The 18,330-nt window shown below is 47.9% G+C and overlaps 1 protein-coding gene and 1 long non-coding RNA gene across 7 annotated transcripts in view; one reads left to right on the forward strand and one right to left on the reverse strand.

The window, feature by feature from the left end:
* Positions 1-17,915, reverse strand: part of MICU3 (mitochondrial calcium uptake 3) — a 482,285-nt gene extending 464,370 nt beyond the window's left edge. For 4 of the 6 annotated variants that reach the window (XM_086962605.1, XM_086962606.1, XM_086962604.1 and 1 more), the window contains exon 1: positions 17,533-17,914. In XM_086962605.1, coding sequence (XP_086818731.1) covers positions 17,533-17,874 — 342 coding nt within the window. In that variant the 5' untranslated portion in view covers positions 17,875-17,914. Of the gene's footprint in view, positions 1-17,532 lie in introns of all 6 variants that reach the window. The other 2 variants (XM_086962600.1, XM_086962601.1) reach the window with 1 other exon arrangement.
* On the forward strand, positions 2,901-3,365 carry LOC147728806 (uncharacterized). Its single transcript, XR_015309576.1, has 3 exons — positions 2,901-2,985; positions 3,096-3,147; positions 3,243-3,365. It is a non-coding gene; the product is annotated as an uncharacterized LOC147728806 (long non-coding RNA).
* Positions 17,916-18,330: the final 415 nt, after the last annotated feature.

Raw genomic sequence — 18,330 nt, forward strand, 5'->3', positions numbered from 1 at the left:
TTCGAATCCCTTTAGATCTTGGGATTCTCCTGAGGACCAACAAAAGCCTGTGGAAGAAAAAAGAAAAAGAAACTATGTTTCTCACTAATCTTAAATCCAAAACCAGAGAGCACTACTGCACCATAAAATCACTCTAGCTTACCAGTCTTACCGTCTTTGTGTTCCGGTCCTGATTGAAACTGCGACCCGGTCCCATGAGCGTTTAGAAACCGGTAAGATTTATCGAGTACCTTGCTTGTTTACCGTGTGTCTCCTTCTTCATAAAAATCAAACTAATCCGCCCGGAAGACCTATTGTTGTGGGTTGTGATTCTTTGCTAGAACCAATTGCGAAATATGTGGATTGCTTCCTAAAGGATTTTATGAATCTCATGGTTTGTTATCTCCAAGACACGACTGACTTGATAAACAAGTTGGATGAGATTAGGTTCAACAAAGAGGAGGATTTAATGGTAACATTGGATGTTACTTCTCTTAATCCTCAAATCCCCCAGGATGAAGCAGAAAAGAACGAGACAAGTACGAGTGCCGACCCAATTTTTGCTGGATTTTGCATCTTTTGCCCTCAAAAAGAACTATTTTTCTTTTGGAAAATAATTCTTTTTTCAAATTAATGGAGTGGCGATGGGGTGCCCATTTGCCCCGGAGCTGGCAGTATTGTTTATGTCATTGTATGAAAACACTTTTGTCCACAATAATAATAAATTTTCCAAGTACATCAGAACGTGGCTACGTTTTATTGATGACGTTTTTATGGTATGGACAGGTGGAGAGGAACAACTTAAACTTTTTTTATGATTGGTTGAATGCCAGAACAGTGAACATTAAGTTTAGTATCTCACATTCGGCAAACAAAATCTCCTTCTTGGATGTTGGGGTATATCCAGCTGAAGGAAGGTTGGTTACAACATTATATACAAAACCAAAGGACAGAAATAAGGCTCTGTTATTTTCTAGTAACCACCCAAGAAGCCCAAGGGAAACCTTGCAGTACGGCCAATTTTTATGTATCCGTAGGAATTGTTTTTATAATGAAGACTACAACCTACATGCAGGCAATTTGGTAACCAAATTATGTGAGCGAGGCTACCCCAAAAAATTGGTCTAAAATGCTATTAAACGAGCCAGGTGGACACCAAGGGAATGTCTACTAGATCGGAAAATCAGACCACAGATACAAAGACAAGTGTTTTACCACACACCACTATTGTTTGCATTTAAAAAGGAAAGTAGCATTTCCAACTATATTGTAAGAGCAGCAGTTTCAAAAGAGGTGCAACCATCATTAAGACAACTAATGGGTCTTACTCCCATTATTGGCCATCATAAATGTGGCACGTGTCTGTTGCGACCTCACAATGGAAGGTTCAGTGTTTCAACATAGAGGAACCTTTTGGAAACACAAATCCTTTAGCAACTGCAAATCTAAATAGGTTATCTATGGAATAACATGCCCGTGTGGACAACTATACATCGTCAAAACTAATCAGGAAGTTTGCCAAAGAATCTCTCAACATAAATCCCGAATCAAAAACAAGGTTGAGACTGCACGATTAGTAAATCACTGGATTAGAAACAATCATTTGATCAGTGACCTCAAATGGACGGTCATTGCTAAAGTCTAACGAGATCCTCGGGGAGGGGACTTGGAGTTGAAATTATCCAAAAGAGAGGCCTTTTTGATTGTCAAATTTGACACGGTTGTGTCAGGTCTAAATTAGTTATCAGAAATTTATAAACTGTAAACACTGAACCTTCCTTGCCAATTAGTGTCTTCTGCACTTCTGTTCTTGCATGATTACACTGATTTTATCCCCATCTTGTTCTTTGAATCAGCCCCTGCCTAGCCTTACCAGCTTTTATATCCTTTGAATTGCCTTTGCTATTCATAGGCCTTCCCACAAGGGATGCACCCTTCGTCTTCAGGGCCGGTTCCGGTCATTCATGTCCTGCGTTATTTATATACCTTTACTTGCCAAACCCTCCTTCTTTCTTGTTTGGTAAAGAGCGCCATGATTATTCCATGGCTTTGGCCACCAACAGGCATGAGTATTCAGTGATATACCTATGCACTTACAGTCAATAAAAAATGTGGGTTCCTTCCCGTTTAATCCCGTCATTTTTCCACATGTCACCAGCACAATTGGTGGTTGTCTATTCTAAAATCAGTCTGCGTTACTACCACTGGTAGGTTTACTGATCGTTTCACATCACCGCTTCCAGTTACGCTTAGAGTCGGTGCCTGCGGTCACTGATAAAGAAACTTCAACTCCCAGGGTCCCTAGGTTTATCCACAGCGACTTTAATTCAATATTGGGTGAAGAAAAGAAAAAATTATATTCTTCCTTACGGAATCTTTATGGCAGCCGTTATATTCATTTTGGACGTCTCCACACCTTTTACTTGTGCACATTTGGACTTCGCATTTTTTAGAAGCGAAGCATTTCCGCGCAGGCGCACAAATTTTACTACGTTTCACAGCATTCCCTGGGGTCCTGCACGCAATTTGGTGTAGCGTCTTTGTGTTACCGGTCCTAATTGAAACTGCGACCCGGTCCCATGAGCGTTTAGAAATCGGTAAGATTTATCGAGTACTTTGCTTGTTTACCGTGGGTCTCTTTCTTCAATACGGCCAGCTTCTTATTCCACCCCTCCGTTTCTTGCAGCTCGGCAAGTAGAGCCCCTTTTTTCCTGCCCAACTGACCTGGCAGCTATACTAGAAGGAAGATTCAATTCCTCAAGCGCCATTTGGCGCTTTTAGGTAAGAGACCACAAGCCTCCCCACCCACCTGCCCCCTTTTTTTTTCATTAATGACCGTTTGGTCTCTAAAAGCTGACTTTTTCCTTTGGTCCAGTGCCAGTTGGATTTTATATAAATTCTTCCTGTTAATGTTTCTTGACAGGCCACCTCTACCCCCGCTGGGCAAGGGGTCCGTTCCCTTTCTAACAATTAGCCCTGCTAGGACATCTTTTGGACTTCAATGAGGTAAGCCCTTGTGGCCATTAGACAACTCTGACGGTAGAAGGCATTTTTATAGGTACACTCATTGGTTTTCTCCATTTTTTTGGTCTTTTCTTTCCTCTATTTCCTTATAGGAGGATTTGACAATTACGCTTAATGTTGACAAGGCTTGATCGTTATTCACTGGTAAGCTAGAGTGTTTTTATGGTGTAGTAGTGCTCTCTGGTTTTGGATTTAAGATTGGTGAGAAACATAGTTTCTTTTTCTTTTTTCTTCCACAGACTTTTGTTGGTCCTGAGGAGAATCCCAAGATCTAAAGGGATTCGAAACGCGTAGGCCATTGGGTCTGCCTATTTGCCCTGTTGCTAATTAATTTTTTCAATTCTGTTGGCAATAATACACCGAACCTTGTTGTATGTTTTGAATGAATTCAATCATTTAATTTAATTGGATATGGTGTATCTTCTTAAACAGTACACACTGTAATTCATTCATTTTTTGTTGGCAGACCTAGTACTCTACAAATTAGTGTATACATTCTCCATTTGATTGAGTACGTGTTTAAATGAACGTGTGAGGCAAGATTGTGAAATGGTTGAAGATTTATGAATGATGGTATATGTGATTTCTTGGTTCATTGTTGTGTCCATTTTCATTGTTGTTATATAATTTTGTTGGAATTGTATCAGATCTTCAAATTATTCAGTATAAGTATTTCCAAATAAACAGCTATTAAATAGCACCCGGGTGCATTGAACTGTGGTCTATGCATTTTTGCTAATTTTTTGGTTTCAAGTAGAGTATCAGTATTGGCATCTTTTCTCATTTAAATTAGGCAGACAGCATAACTATATGGCAGACTGCCTTAAGCACCGGTGCTTACAATTAAGTACAGGTGCTGAGCAACGGAACCAACCGGCTCAAATTAAGTACTATACACCACTGCCCAGTAATAAGAAATAAAAGCTCCCGGTAGCCGTCTCTGTACTAGGGCCACTGACAAGCTGCAAACTTTTGGCCAAGCAGCACACTCTAAAATAGAAGAACCGTGCACATAGGTGGTGATCCGAATACCCCTTAAATGAAAGGGGAAGGGTGTGGCATAATGGCCAGACTGCTGACTTTGAAGCTGGGGAACCTGGTTTGTATCTTGGGGCTGGTTTAACAACCTGTGATTCTGGCCAAATCACATCATCTCCCTGTGCCTAAAAATAAAAAAAAATAAAAACTTATGAATGTGTCCTTTTGTAATTTAACTGGTGCTCATGTAAAGTGCCCCAGTATGTGAGGGTTGGAAGTAGAGAAGGAAGAGCGGGTGGTGGTGAAGGAGAGGTTCTGCAGATGCACGCACTCTCTAAGAGTGTCTGTAAATCAAAACATTTTTTTAAGGTAGTACCGGCAGCCAGTGGAAGGACACTGGCCACAATAGGCAGTACTTGTTCCATGCTCTACAGCATGGACAAATACTCCAAAGCCCAGTAGGAAGTCGGAGGCGCCAAGAGTAGCTGCTGACCAGTAGGAAGACAGGAAACAAGAGTAACATGAGGGCTAACTAATGGCAAGTAAAGAAGTAATGAGAGGGCGCTAGGCCCCATTTAAGATTTTTTTTAATTTCAAGAGATTTTGCATCTACAGCGCAAGCGCTGTGCAGGCGAAACCTAAAAATAAAATTGCACCTGCTCAGCTGTGTTAACCCCTTTGCAGCGGGGGTAATTCCCCCGCTGGGATGGGGGGCGCGCACAGCGCCCCGGTGCTCAGGACGAGCTCAGCTCGTCAAGAGGCACGGTGCTCGTGTGCTCATGACGTGCTCATGACGTGTGCTCATGACGTGCCAGATCCATGTCCCAACGCTGCCTCAGCTGCAGGAGCTCGAATGGGACCATCTAGTATTGGAGCCCATACCTTGCCCATGCATGGGCGGGCTAGATCCATGTCCCAACGCAGCCTCAGCTGCAGGAGCAGCAGCACTGTGAAGGGGAATAAAGAGTCCGCAATCCTTGTTATGAGGTGCCTCCCGGGCCCCATGACATGTAGGTATTGGAAAGTCTGATTTGTCTGTCGTTCCTTTGACATCTCTCCCCATTTGTTGCCCAGTGCCGTTATCAGGGAAGTCTGAAGTAAGAATGTACCCTGGGGTTGGCCGTCTTCATCCATCAGTGTTTCATACATTTAAAAAGTGCCATCACAGTAAAGATCACCTAATGTCTGTGTTAGTAGGTGGTTCTGACACTATGGGCGGCCCTGATTTTTTGCTTTTTGAGCACATAAGTGTTGAGCTTTTACTGTGGGGGAGCCTCATAATCTGGACTCACCCACAGTGAGCTTATAGTTGTATTTATTTATTTAGATTTGTAATGCGCGTTATCAACCAGGGGTCTCTAAGCGCTTGTCAGAGGGTGCTCACGGACTAGATGGGGGAGTGGAGGGGGGGCTGCTAGGACGTGCCCCATGCTTCCAGGAAGAGCACAGTTTTAAGCTTCTTCCTCAAGGGTAGGAGGTTTATTTCCTTGCGTAGGTTCACTGGCAAGTTGTTCCAGGCCACATGGATTGCATTGGAGAATGCTCGCCCTCCCATAGAGGATAGTTTAAAATGGGGGCAGACCAGAAGGGTGGCCTCTGCTGATCAGAGTGTCCTACTGGGGACACAGGGGACTATGCGGTCCTTGATGTACCTTGGGGCTTGTCCGTACAGAGCTTTATGTGTGGTGCAGAGACCCTTGAACTTGATTCTCTACCTAATTGGGAGCCAATGAAGATCACGTAGCAGTGGTGTAGCATGTGTCCGTCTTGGTTTTTTAAAAATCAGTCTTGCTGCGTCGTTCATGACCGTTTGTAGTCTGGCCAACAGTTGTTGGGCGAAGGCCAGCGTACAAAGAATTGCCGTAATCCAGACGCGACAGGATCATTGCTGAGACCGCCCGTCTGAGCGTGGCCGAGGTCAGGAGTGGTGATAGTGTCCGCAGTTGTCTTAGTAGGCCCACACAAGTACCAACAACTGCCGAGACTTGTTGTGCCATAGAGAGTTTGGCATCTATTTGAATGCCCAGGCTTTTCACAGCCGCCGTCGATTCAGGAGAGGGCCCCAGTTCTTTTGGCCAAAAGAGGTCGTTCCAGGGGCTGATAGCCAGCACCTCTGTTTTATCAGGATTTATCTTTAGTGAATTGGCTGACATCCAGTTGACTGTAAATTTTAGTATGTTTTGCATTCTTACATATGCCGTGGGGGAGTTGTCAATTTGAATAATAATTTGAGTGTCATCGTCGTAATTGTAGAGCCGGCACTCCATCTGGTTTAGTGCAGAAATCAAAGGCTGCAGAAAGGCGTTGAAAAGAAGGGGTGAAAGTGCTGAGCCTTGAGGAACTCCCCATGAGAGACCTGCTGGGTTGGAAATCAAGTTTGCCAGTTGGACTCTCTGGGAAAGTTTAAGAAATGAAGTTAGCCAGGCATGAGCAGTGCCCTGAATGCAGAGATCTCCCAACCGCGACAGTAACTGGTCATGGTTGACCGTGTCAAATGCCGCAGAGAGGTCTAACAGCACCAGGGCAGAAGGCGTTTTTAGGTCTCGCGACCTATCGATGCGCGCAAGCGCATCGAGCGGAGCGAGAATTCAAGTGGCGAAAATCATCGTCAAACCAAGGGCTTTCAGCCCCGTGGTTTTCATGCAGTTCACGTGAACCACGTGATTAAACATGCACGCGCATCGGCAGCATTTCTCCTGCAGGCTCGCAAAAGGCTCTCCTCCCTCCGCACCCCTCCCCACATCAAAGTCATCAATCACCCTCCCACAGGCTTCCCCAGCGCTGCCCCGCCCCCTGCTTCACGGCCAGGCCATCTGTTCCCTGCCGGAGACCTCTCACACCTCCGTCACAGCATGCCTGTGTACTTCAAAGGCTTTCAGTTTCATCTCCTTTTAAAACTTGTTTAACTTGTTCCCTGCTTGTCTCTCCCCCGCCCCCCCCTCCCCCACCACAGCAATGCCGAGGGCTGGTTTCACTTTCAGCACGGAAGACTTGCCTGCTTTGCCAACGCTTGTTTTTATTTTTTCGATTGTAAGTAAAACACTTCTCAGCTTCTTTGCAACCCAGGCATGCCGGAAATTGTAGTTTCTTAATTTTGATACGCCCCGTTACACAACACTGCTGGAGCATGCATCAGCACTCTAGGTATTGTAGACTAACCACGAGCAGCACCGTAGCATAAGACGGCGTGTAACCTCACTATACTCTAAGCGATTTATGCCATACGTTATCTCTGAAGAGAGACTCGCTACACAATGGCATACATCTATTGTGGCAAATGAATAGACAGTTTCTTCTCTAGCGGTGAACCTACCGCTTCGCAAGGCCCTCTGGGAAATGTATGCCAGACATTGGACATCGCCTCCAATCTGAAGGTGAACCTTTTTGAACACGAAATGTGATCGCTATGCCCTCTGTGGTCTGGAGGCATAAGTGTTCCTAGACACTCTCTTCGACGAGGTCTAAAGTGCCCGCTCTGTGGAAAAGTAACTCAGAAGAAGAGAACAGATCATTGTTTTCTCTTCCCTGAAGGTTAACTTTGGCACTAACAATCACTTGGGAAACGTAGTCCACTGTATTATTGCAATCCAATTGGGAGATGCAATCCAGACATGGGAGAGCGCCTTTCTTAAAGTTAATGCGTCGCACTGGCCAGAATAAGGAAACTCATGTGTTGAAGGTGTATTATGAGAGCGCATGCAACTTGAATGTATTAGTTAATACTTGAAATTTTCTTTCCTCTCTTCAAACCTCAATCATCGGCTATGATGAGTTGCTGCCAAGCGAACCAAATGCCACGTGTAATACCTTCAACTAGTCCCAGTATTTTAAATAACTGCGTTGCGCATCATTGGCTTTTAGTTTGCCTTCAACATTTTACATATGAACCACAAAATACAAGCATGCATGGTCCTTTTGTATAAAAGGTGTGACATGTTGCAGAGAAGTGTAGCGTCTTCCCAACCCAGGAGCTTTCAGATGATTTACGCCACACAATAACTGCTATCAAGCATTCTTTTATTCCTCAGGATACACGCACATAATGTGCATTACATCATCCCTGCCAGACCTCTCACACCTCCGTCACAGCATGCCCGTGTACTTCAAAGGCTTTCAGTTTCGTCTCCTTTTAAAACTTGTTTAACTTGTTCCCTGCTTGCCTCTCCCCCGCCCCACTCCCCTCCCCCACTCACCCACGCAACGCCACTCAACAACGCAACGCCACTCAACAACGCAACGCCACTCAACAACGCAACGCCACTCACACACGCAACGCCACTCACACACGCAACGCCACTCACACACGCAACGCCACTCACACACGCAACGCCACTCACACCACACGCAACGCCACTCACACCACACGCAACGCCACTCACACCACACACAACGCCACTCACACCACACGCAACGCCACTCACACCACACGCAACGCCACTCACACCACACGCAACGCTACTCACACCACACGCTACTCACACCACACGCAACGCTACTCACACCACACGCAACGCCACTCACACCACACGCAACTCACACCACACGCAACGCCACTCACACCACACGCAACTCACACCACACGCAACGCCACTCACACCACACGCAACGCCACTCACACACGCAACGCCACTCACACACGCAACGCCACTCACACACGCAACGCCACTCACACACACAATGCCACTCACACACACAACGCCACTCACACACGAAACACTACTCACGTTGCCAATAGGTCTCGCAGTAGGAAAGTTGGAGCCATTACAATTGCAAATAACAATGCCTTTTATTTTTGTTATCATTTTAAATACATAAAGGGCTTTGTCATTTACAAAACCAATAGCTCCAACTTTCCTACTGCGAGACCTATTGGCAACGCCAGTGCTTGTTTTGTCTGCCCTGAGTCTCAGATCATCCAGCACGGTAAGCATGACCAGTTCTGTGCTGTGATGGGGCCTGAAGCCGGCCTGATTCGGTTCTAAAAGATGATTATCTTCAAGATGACGAAAAAGAAGGAGGAGAATGTGCTGTTCAATTACCTTAGCTAAGAAAGGCAACTGCGAGATAGGTCTGACATTTTTTCAAGATCTTAATTTCAGCACCAGGCTTCTTTAGGAGCGGGATCAGGCGAGCCGCCTTAAAATTGGTGGGAACCTGTCCTGATTCCGGGGAACAATTGAGGAGGGAGAGCACGCCGTCCTCTATTCCTGGCAGGGCCAGCGTAAAGATCCTAGGTGGGCAGGGGTCTGTCTGCTGGTGACCCAGATTTCACTCGCCCCATCAGGACTGCCAGAGACTCCTTAGTGAGTGGTGGCAGGGTGGTTAGAGGGTGGACAATCAGCGAGGGTGTAGGTGAGAGGTTTCTAGGACAGTTGAAGCTCGGGGTTCAATGGATTTCCGTCAGGAGATCCGATATTTTATTAGTGGAAAAGGACTGGAATTTGTGACAGTCTTCTTGAGTAAAGGAGACTGCATGGGGATTTTACTGGTGTCCCCCTGGCTTGACCAGGCCACTGCGCAGCAGTTGGAGTAAGGGACACCGGACTGGTTACATGCAGACACGTGAGCACACGTGTAGGCGCTGCGCAGGGGAGATTCCTCGCGTGAGCAGTCCAGGAGCAGCTACAGAGTGAATGGTGTGGCAGGACTTATGCAGAATAGGTGGTGGCATGGAATAGGCTTTATACACTGGAAAAAAACATGCCAGGGAAAGTCAGTGTGTTTTACTGTGTTTTTCACTTCATTAATCCCTTATGGGGATGTGGAGTCAATGGGCTAAAGTAACTTCCATAAGGCCCACCAATTCGAGACATGCACTAAAGTCCACTGTAGCGGATGTGAAAAGAAGTATTCTGCAGAGTCCAAAGTCGTATTTGTACTGCTTTTGGGTCATCCAGAAATGGCATATTTCTCTGAGTCACTGGCTGGGGTCTGGTCTTGGCAGGTTAGATTAACGACCTTTCTTCCCAGAGCGAAGATCTTCCCTCCAGGAAGGGAAGATAGGTGGAGCTACAGCCTAATCCATCAGCAGCTGTCGCTGGGTGCCAGGCACCAAGCTGAACCAAGGTGAAGGCAGCACTGGGGGAAGAGGACCATGTGTCTAGAGACACTGGACGCCGCCATTTTGAACAAACCCAGAGGCTGGGCAAGAAGGAGGGAGCAGGGGGAGGGAAGTGATGTGTCGCTGTGGGATAGGGAAAACAGAGACTTACTTTCAGCCCCCTCCCAAATTCTTAAAAGAGCTTACACAGGAAGAGAAGCTCTCTCTGGGGTGTGGTCTGCTGAGGCAGAAGGTGCTGGAGCCTGGCAATGGGCAGTTGGAAGGAGGAACTCCCTGACTACCCCCAGGGCCCTACCAACACCAGAAGAAGAGCTCGGGATCGGTGCGCAAAAACAGGGACCTCTGCGCAGGGAGAAGAGAGGTGCAGGAGGAGAGCCAGGCGAAAGGCTGGCGCAGGGAGCCAGTGAAGACCGCTCCCTGCCAAATGCACCATATTGGACACCTGGAGGGCAAAGGAGAGTGCTCCCACTGGCTGGGGGCGCAACCAAGAGCAAGACGATGCAAAAATGGGAAAGATCGGACCCCCAGGGCCTGAGATATGGCCCCCACAAGGTAGGTGACTTTTGACCCCTAAGAAGACCGACGGCGAAGCACGTGGGGCTCCGCCGCCGGTCTCAGAGGTGCCCCCAGGATGGGGTCAGGTCCCGGGAGCTGCCCCAAGGGGAAGGGAAGCCAGGGAGCATGACGGCGCTCCCCTTGAAGGTGCCCTGCAGGGGGGCCCAGGAGTCCAACCTGGCCCCCACCGAAGATGGAGGCAGGGGAGTGTTGACGCGCCCCCCCTCGCCCCCCCCGTGAAGAAGTCTGGAAGGGCCCGGGAATGGGGTCCCGGGCCCTTCCAGACTTTTTCACTGGGGGTGCAACAGCGCTCCCCTGCCTCCATCTTCGGTGGGGGCCAGGGTGGACTCCTGGGCCCCCCTGCAGGGCACCTTCAAGGGGAGCGCCGTCACGCTCCCTGTGAAGATGCACCAGCGGGCGCCTGGCGCCCGCCAAAACCGCCAAGGACGGGAAGCGCCGGCGCCCCCCCCCCCCCCCCCCCACGAGGAAGAGGAGGGCACCCAGGATCCCATCCCCCGGCCCTGAAGTGAAGTGGTGCAGAGGGGCTCCGTCGCACCCCCCCCCCCCCCGAAGTTGTTTGGGGGCCCAGGACCCCATCTGGGGCCCCTAAGAATGGAAGGAGGCCGGGGGAGTGTTGCTGCACTCCCCCGCGGTCCTGCTGGACCGGCAAACGAGACGGCGTCTGCCCGCACTGCAGCAGGTAGACCAGAAGTTCCGAGCCGGCTCCCTCAGTAGCACACGAGAGTGCTGGCCACGCAGGGAGCCAGCAGGGGGCAACTGGGGTGGGCTCCCCAGGTTGCCCTCCATCCAAAAGGCATGCAGGGGTCTCAGATAGGACTCGGGCCCAAGGAAAGCAGAGGAAGTGGCAAAGGGCCTGGGAGGGGCCGGGCCCCCGAAAATGACGATGAGCAGCCAGGGGTGGGCTTCCCGAGCCGTAGTATGCACCTGGGGGTCCGGGTGGGACCGGACCCTCCAACGGGAAGCCAAAGTGGCCAGAGGCACAGATCTGCTATGATATTCACTGCCAATGCGGAATCGCCCATAAAGCCTTGCAGGCCTGAACCGGCCTGCAAGGGGAAAAACGCTGTTTCCCTGCTTGTTGTGGCCCCAGGAGGATGGGGTCACCACCACATGAATGCAAGGGTGCCAAGGAAGTTTCAGGAGCAACGCAGTCTCCCCCAGCACGAAGATGAAACGTCCCACTCTCAGTCTCTGAGTGACTTAAAAGAATAACCCCCTCAAGGGCTCAGCCAGCATATAAACATCTCTTGAGCTGGAACTTTTGTTCAAAAGCTAGGGATGTTGTGGAATGTCCACCAAGGGATGAAGGTTCCGAGTGGTGGAATATCTAGAGGAGGGCATCCCCTGGAGGTGAAGAGGTGTAATTACACTGAAATGCATTTCCCAATGGTTATTTCTTTTAGAGGGACCGAAGGTCACATGTGCAATGGGAGTGCTGGTGTAAGGTGATGTCATAAGCAAAGTGGGGTTATGTTGTCAGACATTCCTACAAGGGTGTCTGACTGTATATGCTCAATCCTGTGATCATCTGCGATGCCTTTAGGGGCTGTAATTGCAATGCATTTTATGATATCCAAATGTTATGAGTACTATCATTCTAAAGTGGTGCTTAAACATGTATTCTCGCTGCTGCTGTTAGGTGAGGAACAACCCAGACTGTTAGCCTTTAAGATGTAGAGGTGCATACTTTATGGTCAGTAGGAGATGCTCAGTCAGGGTTATGTGTCACCAAGGCAAGTGTACCCATTTTTAATGCTGATTGAGGTAATGGGGTGGGTCGCCACTGGGAAGGAGCTAGTGCGCAGGGCCCGCGCGCCAGCCCATGTTATGATCAACTGCATTGGGGGCAAGATGATGTGCATTCATGGGAGTGGTGGTACTAGACCTCACCACCCTGAGGGAGGGGTGCAGATGTCATGCAATGTCACAAAGTAGTTCCACCAGCTTATGTACATTTGTAAATTGGTGCATAGTATTGAGTAGTGTGTGTTGCATAAATGCACTCTTACTTTTATAAAGCAAAGTACAGACTGGACAATCAATTATTGAGTGTTATTTTTGCGCACCTGCAAATGGAGATTGCTAGCCCACACCACCTCCCTTGAGTAAGCCTCAGACTGCTCTGCAACGCTACCCTATGAGAGTCAGGCGCAACAATTGGGTGTTTGGTTCCCAGTGAAGGACAAATGTAGTCATGTTATTTGTGCAGGCTCACAGATGCTGCCTCGTTTTCCAACAGTCTGTATTCTTGCCAGGCGGTAAGCTCCACAGGCGCGGTGGTGACTTAGTCCCTTGGCTTGCCCATCAGCACTGGCGCATACAGGGTAGTAGTACATTATATATAGGCTTCACTGATAGCAACGATGTATGACCCCTAGGAGCAATGGATCCGGCAATCTCTCAAAGGCACAGAGGTGAAACAGTCAGAGCAGTGCTGGGAGCGGCCTGGCAGGATAAGAGGTGGCAGTATCAGCCAACTGCTTCCCCGCCATCCATCTGGCTACCCATTGCAGCTGAGAGGCTCCATGTTGGGGACTGCCACTCTACCCTGATCAACACGCAAGTATAGCTTAGTAAGAGCTAAGCAACGAGTTTCATACCAGATGAATCTCATGACACTTTTACATTTACAAAAAAGGGCGGGGCACAATGTAGCTAGGCAGTTTGGTGAAATAGCATAATAGGCAGGGCAGGACCACCATCTTAAGAAGCACAACTCGTCCCATGACCAAAATGGGAAGCGAGCGCCAGAACACCATTTGGAAATGAACTGATATTCTAGCTCCTCAGAGGTTACCTTCCAGCAGGTCGCTGGTTGATGGTAGATCATAATCCCCAGGTACCTAAACACAGCTGGCTGCCATGTAACAGGAATGCCGTTGAGTGTGTAAGCTGGGTCAGGGTAGCCTGCGTTAAAGGGAAACGGGCATGATTTAACCCAGTTAACCCTTATGCCAGAGAGGTCAGCAAAGTCGCTGAGCGAGCGCAGAAGAGTCCATCCGAATGTCCCAAAGATACAGGAGGAGATCATCCGCTTATAACGAGGTTATGAGTATCCAATCCCAAAAAGAACACCCAAATTCCGGCTGTGTGTTCAAATTACAGCAGCCAAAGCCTCCACCGCAACAACTCCCACCAATATTATGAACACCTTAGCCACCACCATGTCCACCACCACCATGTCCACCACCACCATGTCCACCACCACCAAATTCCACCATCGCTATTAACACTACCACCATCACAAACACTATTACTACCATTGCCATCACCACAATTACCATTAAACAATTTCACCAAAACTGCATCTTTACCATTTCCATCACAGTTACCACAATTATTAATACTAAACATATCACAACCATTATCAGCTTCACTGCAATCAATCATCAATACCATTTACACCACAACTATCACAACCATCATCAACAGTACTATTCCTGTAAGAACAAACCATAATTACACCAAGTAAAACCATCACCAATGCCAAAGCTTCCACTATTGCCGCCACCACCACATCACTGCTACTACCACAGTCCAGCACCATCACCCCCATCGCTACAACAATTTTCATCAACAGTACTATTCCTGTAGGAACAAACCATAATTACACCAAGTAAAACCATCACCAATGCCAAAGCTGCCACTATTGCCGCGACCACCACATCACTGCTACTACCACAGTCCAGCACCATCACCCCCATCGCTACAACAATTTCTATCAACGCTTCGACCATCATTACTACTACCACAACTATCAAGGCTATTACCTGAGCCACCATCATTACTACAACAAACACTCTCACCACCACTATTGCTACCACTAGCACCCCTAATACCAGCATCGCTATTGCTACTACATCCCGACTATTACACCACCATAAGAACCACTACGAAGTTCTCATGTATTTTTGTATGTAAGAGAAAGTTGATGTAAACAAGAGTGTAATAGTCGTCAGTGGTGGTAAAAAAAAACAAAGTCAGACCTATTGGCTTTTTCAATACTAGTTTTTACTGCTTTCACAAGAGTTAAATAGGTTTTCCATTATCAACCACTAAGCACATTCTTTTTAACGTTCCTCTCCGAGAATTGCTTCCAAGCATTTAATAATTGTAAATGCAGGAGGCTTGTGCTACTCAGAAAATAAAGATGTTCGTATCATCAAGCAAGGCATTCATTCATAAGGGTGGCGGAGCCATCACAATAAGTACTTCTCTGAACTAATACCGTGCTCTATTAGCGCCAGCCTGTCACTCATTCCAATAAGTGATAACACATTCAAATGGAAGCGATGCAATCTATTGAGCTATGATGCTTGCATAGTCCTCTCTCCTAACCAATAGCAAACCAATTCTACAGACCAATTCTACTCCCTTCTTACTGTATAGCGTGAGCAATATTTTTCCATGCATAGTGCAAGTGTAGTTATGGCAAGAATAACAAAGGTGTGTTGATGGTTAATATGTTTGCATATTGGATAACAAAATTAAAACACAGTACACATACGTGCAACTGAGTTCAGAAGCTTGTGGTTACGAAATCGATACTCCGATTTGGATCGTTGAAATGCTTTAAGTAACTATTACAAACTATGTATTTAGTTAGAAGATCAAAGAAAACTATACATAGCGAAAGTAAACAATACTGTTCATACTTAAGGAAATACCTGGTGAACCGCGCCTCAGACACCGAAGAGGCGACTGGGTTGACATGGTTTCAATGAGCGGTGTCTTACAATGTTTCACCTGTTCTGGGATCTCTAAGAACCAAGCTTAAAAAGTAAATACAGTAGTTTCGATCAACAAAGGCATAAACAATATATCTCTTTGTTTGGTGCAATTTGTTCTCGGACAGAAGACTTGATCTGTCTCGTATTTTCTGAAGAACTTCTTGCTGGACAAATATATAGAAAATGTTTTTTTTAAATGTACCCCAGAATCAGTTGTTTGGGGGAGGGAGTTCAATAAATGTATAGCATCACAAATGCGGGGTGTATTGTACCAACGACAAGGACCCCCGCTCAAAGTATACTGTATATTCTCTCTCCTACCGTTTCCCTACCCACCTTACTTTGACGAAAAAGAGCCTTAGGCGCAAACTTTAAGTGACAAAAGGACATAAACGTCCAAGTAGCAGCGCGTGCCTTTTTTAAAGTAAATTATGGTTGCTTTCCTTTTAAGTCCAATATCATTAATTATTGCCCACGTCTATGTGCACCAGCATCGATAAGCGCTCAAACTAAAGCACTTGTCTGCTTTTTCAATAGAGTTCACTGGGGAAGCATGCCAGTATACACAAAAATGCTCTGAGCCGGGTGACTTTTCCACACGCTGTCAGCATTTGCGCTAAGGCTTGCAGAAATCCGATCTCTGGAACCTGCCAGGCGGGTCGCAGAAGCCTGAGTCAGCTCCCTGTCGAAGCCCGTGGGGACATTCTGCAGGAACCAGCGACCAACCCGCTCGACAACATATACCTCATCCCCTCAGCCCTGGGTGTAAAAGGAACAGCTCAGTTGGAACAATTCACTATTAAAGAAGTGTGCTATGATTTCACTTGTGTCGGTGGCCGCGAGCCTCCGTGGAATCTTGCTGTACCGAATGTTCTTCTGCGAAGCAGCGTTCCTCGAGTGGCAGTTGCTGCTGGCTGAGGAGGAAGGGACGCTGCGACTTAAGTTAATAAACCCAGTTCTTAAGCCGTTTCCTGCATACGGATGATTAAGTCACAACAAAGAGGTTTAACAAACAATGTCCCTCAGTTCTGCGAGAAAGTACTGACGCACGTGGAAATAACGTGATGTGACCAGGACCAGACAGTTTTGGTTAATGGAGAACAATCTTAGTCTCACGGTTCCACTAATAACAGTTTAATAATTACATAACACAAGGGTGTCCAATCTTGACAAAAGCCAGCCCTCCACCCCCTCCAAACTATCTCTATCGGGAGTCCCACACTCATCACCAGGTACCACTTAAGAGTTTTACCCACTTCACCATACTGAAAAGTCAAGGTCTCCCGCCATTAGCTGTACCGTAGGGGTGAAGGGTGCGCCTATGACGACGGCAGGGGCGTCGCCCTCCTGACACACCCCTGGCGGTGCACCTGCTGCCAGCGGTGCATGCTGCTACCCTTGTAGGTCTCCTTGCCTCTCCCAGCTCATCACAAAGGCTGAAACGGCGACACGGACTCACGCCGCTCACGCACACTATTAGCTGAGGGTCGTATGAGCAGAGGATGAGTAGTTAACTGCCACTCGTGCTCACAGGCCCACGGGTCCCGGGGCAGACTATGAATGTTTCACAATTTATGCCAGGCTTTCTTATTACATGATAACATACCAAGATGTAAACAAACGCAGACGAATTCACCCAGTGCGCAGCCGAATACATATTTTTAAAATATATTTTTAAAACAGGTTTTTCCAAATAAAACAGCGGCAACCAAGTCATCTTTGTAAATATTAAATCATTTGGAAAGAAGTTAATACACGTCAGCAAGCACTTCTATACTAGAGGGTACGTAAGGGTTGGAAGACAGTCTACGGACGAGAGGAGATATCTTGTGCTGGGATGGAGGGGCGCTTGAGGAGTGGAAAATGGTAAACGGGGGTGTTTCTCTATGTGCATTTCTGAAAGGTCGGAGAACCGGGTTTAGGGGAAGAAGAAATGAGGGAAAGAAGACATGGGAGGAAGATTATCTGTGAGAGAGCAGGCCCACTGTATGAGGGCGGGGAGGAGAACTCCCCCTACCATGAGAGGTGGGATGACTCTTTCTGCTCCTGTCATCACATCAGCTGGGTGTAGGCGCTTACATGGACCAAGCCCCAGCACAGGCGCTGACAGGGATAGCGCCCTGATAACCCTCCACTGCCCCCGACCCTCTGGGCTGGTGTTCGAGATGCTGAGGAGCCTCCTACCGTTTCACTGGCCGCCGCTGCTACCGGCAGGAGGGAGAGCCGCGGTGGGAGGCGGGCTGCCTGCTCCCGGAGGCCTGCGCCGCTCTGCAGACGCTGTCGGGTACCTCGGTTTTCGGCAGAGGCGAGGGGAAACTCCGTGGGAATATAACGGGTCCGGTATAGGTAGTAGATGGCGCAGCACACAGCCCCCGAAGCGGCACCGAGTTTGGTCATCCGCCGCATCGACCAAAGGGAGGCGGCCCCGGCGCCGCCGCTGTGCATCAGGCGGGTCTCGTAGCCCCTTGAGCCGGGACTGCTCAGTCGCTGCGCCCATATCAGCCTCCGCAGAGCTAGCGCCGCCATGGTAATGCAGAGCCGGGCACTGACAGCAACTGCTGGGGAGGAGATCTCGTGAGAACACGCCGCACCCCTCCCCCGAGCACAGAGTGCATGAGAACATTGTATATATACAACTACTACCACAGCACAGTCTGCCTAGGATAGACTGGATTGCGATTGCATTTATATAGCCTTTACTGGACATGTTTAGCCAATTTATGATCCTTCGTACGGTAATTTGTTTGTCATATATTACAGCACTCCTGTCTGAGCACTCTGCTTAACACACAGCATTACAACCGACCTCTTCGCATCACAAGCGTGCCTGGGGTGTACACACACCACACCAGCACTCCTATAGCACGAAGCGCCTATGTGTTTTAATCTAGAAGCATTTTAGCAAACCGCAGTCTGCGTGATTGTACACCATATGCCCCTTCTTCCTAGCACGGTGTATCGGGTAAAGGTGGGCAAGCCAGA

The sequence above is a fragment of the Lissotriton vulgaris genome, chromosome 3_1, assembly GCF_964263255.1.
Source record: "Lissotriton vulgaris chromosome 3_1, aLisVul1.2, whole genome shotgun sequence".
Classification (NCBI taxonomy): domain Eukaryota; kingdom Metazoa; phylum Chordata; class Amphibia; order Caudata; family Salamandridae; genus Lissotriton; species Lissotriton vulgaris.